Below are 4,102 nucleotides of genomic sequence, written 5' to 3' on the forward strand. Positions count from 1 at the left end.
TAACGACTTTTGGTATGGTCGAACCCCCAACCTTACACTCTCCGGGCGGACGGTACAAAAACTCGAACAAGGAGACGGTCCATAGTCTCTCAAGAAATAGTGCATTCAGAGGGGCCATACGAGCCTGCACGCCATGCCAAAATTCCACACAACTTATATTATTTCTCATAAGAATAATTTACTAAATTGCTAAGATTGTTTGTCAAGTCAACGTTTCAACAGTAGATATTTATTGACCAACATTTACATCATTACATTTAGTCATAGCATGGTTTTTCACACTGTCTGGGGCAGCCTCCGCAGCACTTCTGGTCCCCGGGGCAGTCAAAGTCACCAACACAGTACGCAACGCAGACCCCCGCATCATACTTTCTCCTTGGACAAGTTCCGGGCTTTTCTGGCCTGTAGCACCCCTTACATCCTGGCTTGCCGCAGCACTTCTGGTTTCCGGGGCAATCCTGGTCGTTGTAACACGCATTTCCTTTACAAGGGCCTCGTTTTATCACTGGGCAAATCCCTAGACAATATAAATATGAACTTATTAGCATATTTCAGTTTTCAACATGTCAAGAGTATTTGTTATACAGTACATCTGCGAGGGTATATAAAAGAAACAACGTGTTTTGTAATGTATAGTTTGTAAAGTGTGTAACGGTTCTTGGTCCAAGGTTGTGTCCCTTTGTCGTGGACGGATCCTGATCAACCTAAACATGATCCTTTCTTTTCGAACACTTCACAGGTTATGGTGTAATTATTTCATTCTGTGTAATTGAGTGAGAAAATGCTCACAAGCAGATATGTGTCGGCTCAATCAGGTCAAATCCTCTTCAATGAGCTCTTACTCGAACGCAAGGCGAAATATCAGGGACTAATGTTACCTCAGGATGCCAAACAGAAAACAACACATTCCCTCAAACTTTCATATTAGCAGCTTGACCTGTCTTTGAATGCGTTTGTGACCTGTGCCACCGTTTAATTTACCTGGCTTGGGTTTGGGGACACAGGTGATGTAGCACCCAGCTCTACAGCAGTAGTATCCAGGACGGCAGTAACGGTCGCTGTAGCATCCCCGCTCGCACACATCAGGGAAGTCCAACCCAGGAGGACAGCCTGGAACAATTGGTACCGGTATATTGTTATTATGCACTGTTACAGACCTGTATGTTCAGCTGCAAGTGACACACACATATATCAAGATGAACAATTAACTGTTACCCCATCATCGGCACTATGATGCTAATTAAATTCGTATGTTGAGATAAAGCATTTTGGGTTTGTTTTAGTTTTGTAAAATATTAACAGTAAGCCTTAAGTGTTTTATGAAATTAATAAAACTGTGTGCATGGACGTGCAATTAGAAGCATTTCTTTATATTAGAAGATGTGAAGTAAACCAGGATAGCAAACTATATCAACAACAAAACATAACCATAATATATGGCATTTTCATTTCATAATAAAAGTACTTGGTGAATGACCCTTTTTGAAGTGACACGGTAGAATTAATTTATGTTTCACCTTTCACCTTCCCCAAGCATGCCAATCATATATCATAACATTGTTACACATTGAGGAACGAATGTTGTTTTGTGTTAGTCAGAAATAGATGCTATCGGACTGTAAGTAATCATGTTTTGACTGGGCGGACACGTGTCGCTGGTACATTTATCATTGGACCAATCAGGAACAAACATTATTGCCACCAAGGGTGATAATTTATTATATACATATGAATGAAATACTGGAATATATCAGTGACGATAGATCAAGTTATCAGTCACTAGTGACTGATATAAACAAGGTGCCGGAACTACTTTCTCCTGAATCAAAACATTACGTTTACGTCAGATGCCGACTGTCTCAACCGCAGGTGCATAACTTCTCTTCAACTGACCACAGGCACTTTTTGACGAGTCTGATGTCTGGAAATAACATCTATGGCAATGTTAATATCACTCTTGCGCCGGACATGCTTCGCCAGACATTAGGCACAACTGGCGACAGCGAGACGTACTGCCGAGGCGAGAAGCGCCCGCTTGAATTTTCCGAGAATTGAACTTTCCTAATTTAATTCATGACAGCAAGCAACAATGTTACAGTTAAAATGTTCGGGGTTCACGAACGAGTGAAAATATTAGACTCTCCCCACTTCACTCGATTTCAATGTGTATCAATATTGTTGTAAAATAAACATTCATGGATAAACATAGTGTTAGTGTGCTCATTGCAGATGCGCATGAACGCGAACGTTTAGTGAACTAGGAGCTGGCCGCAACCTAATGGCGCTTAATGTGAGCGGCATATCCTGATAGTGAGAGTCAGTACATGTGCACTAAGGAATACCAAGCTACCTGACAGTAGGTAACATATATGTAACAGTGGTCAACACTGGGCAGAAGAAGAGACAATGCCAAAATATAAATAACAGTAATTAAGCAGAGACATAGTTACACAGCTCGTTTAGGATGGCAGACAGTCAATGTACAATGAAATGGCGATTAATAATGGGGATGAACATTTTAAAGAAATTTCGATAAAGTGATTCTTGGCAAAGAGAGCTACAGAGTAGTTAACCTTTTGTTCATTCAGACATTCAAATCGGTCGCTATGACAGTATCAGTATCAATATCTGGGGTGATTTGCTTTACCTGGGAGCTGTGGCCCATAACCAGTGGCAGTTCCCACAAGAACCGCTGTACAAACAACCTGTAGACGTCAAACAAGTGATATATGCCATGCAAATACAACAGCTTGAATTTTACAACAAGATTTATGTTCAGCCAAATTGCGACAAAACTGTTGATTCTAAAACTGTTAGCAACACACCCAACAAGAGAAATGACCATGTTTACATTGGTGAGTTTACGACAGCTGTACGTACCAAACACAGGAGGAGATGCATGTTGCTGGTGGTGACATGATGTTGTTGTTGCATTAGGTGTTTAAGAGGTCGCCTTCTGCCTAGGCAATTTCGGCTGACCTGTCCCTCTTTGGGACTCCTGTGTGTGAGAAGGGTTCACATATCTATTGTGGTTTCGGTGTTCACATAATTTCTGTTTTTGCATTGATATGATTTCTATTTTCTTATATTGATATGATTTCATTTTTATCCTTGGCTGCTCTGTTTATATACGTTCGAGCAGCTGTCCATCTCTCAGAAATAGAGTTAGTTTGGCCTTCGCTATTGCATCTCTTGGCTTTAGGAGATCTATGACAGATAGCGGATCTAACTGCAATTCTTGTTTTAACCTAGCCCGGGCTGGGGCATGGTCTTGACATTCTAGTAACAGGTGGTCAATGGTTTCAGCCTGATTGCAAGATGAACAAACCTTGTCATAGAGCTTTTTGTGACCAAGTCTGAGGCGTGAGATAGCAGTTTCAATTTTCCTTTCATTTGAGTATGAGTTTGGCTTTTGTTGGACCTTGGGTTGAATTTTGTATAGCCATCTGCCGATCTTACTTGCGTCCCATTGGGCTTGCCATCTTTTTGCTATGGAGGCTTTGATTTTGCTTTTTATCTCTAGTTTACTAAAGGGAATAGGCTGTATATCCGCTTTGTCTAGAGCTAGCTTCGCCAGTGAGTCTGCTTTTTCATTTCCATGAATATCTATGTGAGAGGGGGGTGACATGACGGGAGCTGTTTGCTTATATAGGAGTCCAGAGTTGAAGGTGCCATTGTCTGACAGATGTCACAGGTGTCAGCGACTCATCTGTAGGATTACTTTGCGTATTCAACAAATATATTGTTTTTGCTTTCTTCCAAATGAGCAGTTAATGATTCAACATACAATCCCTCCAGGTAATGCATGTTGTTTTAAAACTAATGTGTGTCTTACGCGATCTGGCTGAAAATGTGGGTCATTAAAGCCAGTAAGTTCTTTTCGTGGCATCACCTCTGGTATATATTGGCGTGAAGTCTGCACACTGAACAGTAGATTTGTCACTTTTCCGTATACTATTAGGTGTTTGTTCTTAAAAATCAAATTTACAGAAAGGTGTTTTCTCAGGTATCATACAAAACAGTTTTTTGTTGTGTTTAGAACAACGTGTTGAAAGCGTATCGGCTGCCACTTTGTCAACATAGTATGTTGCGGAACCTACTG

General features: G+C 40.9%; 1 protein-coding gene across 1 annotated transcript; it reads right to left on the bottom strand.

Annotated features, from left to right (window-relative positions):
- Window positions 1–257: 257 nt before the first annotated feature.
- LOC139473822 (perlwapin-like) lies at window positions 258–2,901 on the bottom strand. The gene is made up of 4 exons (XM_071256583.1): window positions 2,881–2,901; window positions 2,648–2,705; window positions 982–1,110; window positions 258–517 (listed from the first exon to the last, which is right to left on the bottom strand). Exons 1-4 carry the CDS (start codon window positions 2,899–2,901, stop codon window positions 258–260), a joined length of 468 nt encoding a protein of 155 aa, XP_071112684.1.
- Window positions 2,902–4,102: the final 1,201 nt, after the last annotated feature.

Source organism: Haliotis cracherodii, unplaced genomic scaffold, assembly GCF_022045235.1.
Source record: "Haliotis cracherodii isolate W230 unplaced genomic scaffold, xgHalCrac1.p SCAF_3, whole genome shotgun sequence".
NCBI classification, from domain to species: Eukaryota; Metazoa; Mollusca; class Gastropoda; order Lepetellida; family Haliotidae; genus Haliotis; species Haliotis cracherodii.

Excerpts from the sequence above, each read along its gene's own strand:
- LOC139473822 (XM_071256583.1), bottom strand. The coding sequence starts at position 2,901 with ATGCATCTCCTCCTGTGTTTG. Across the intron at positions 2,706-2,880 it reads TGCATCTCCTCCTGTGTTTG|GTTGTTTGTACAGCGGTTCT; the intron begins GTACGTACAGCT and ends TGACGTCTACAG. Across the intron at positions 518-981 it reads TGTCCCCAAACCCAAGCCAG|GGATTTGCCCAGTGATAAAA; the intron begins GTAAATTAAACG and ends TATATTGTCTAG.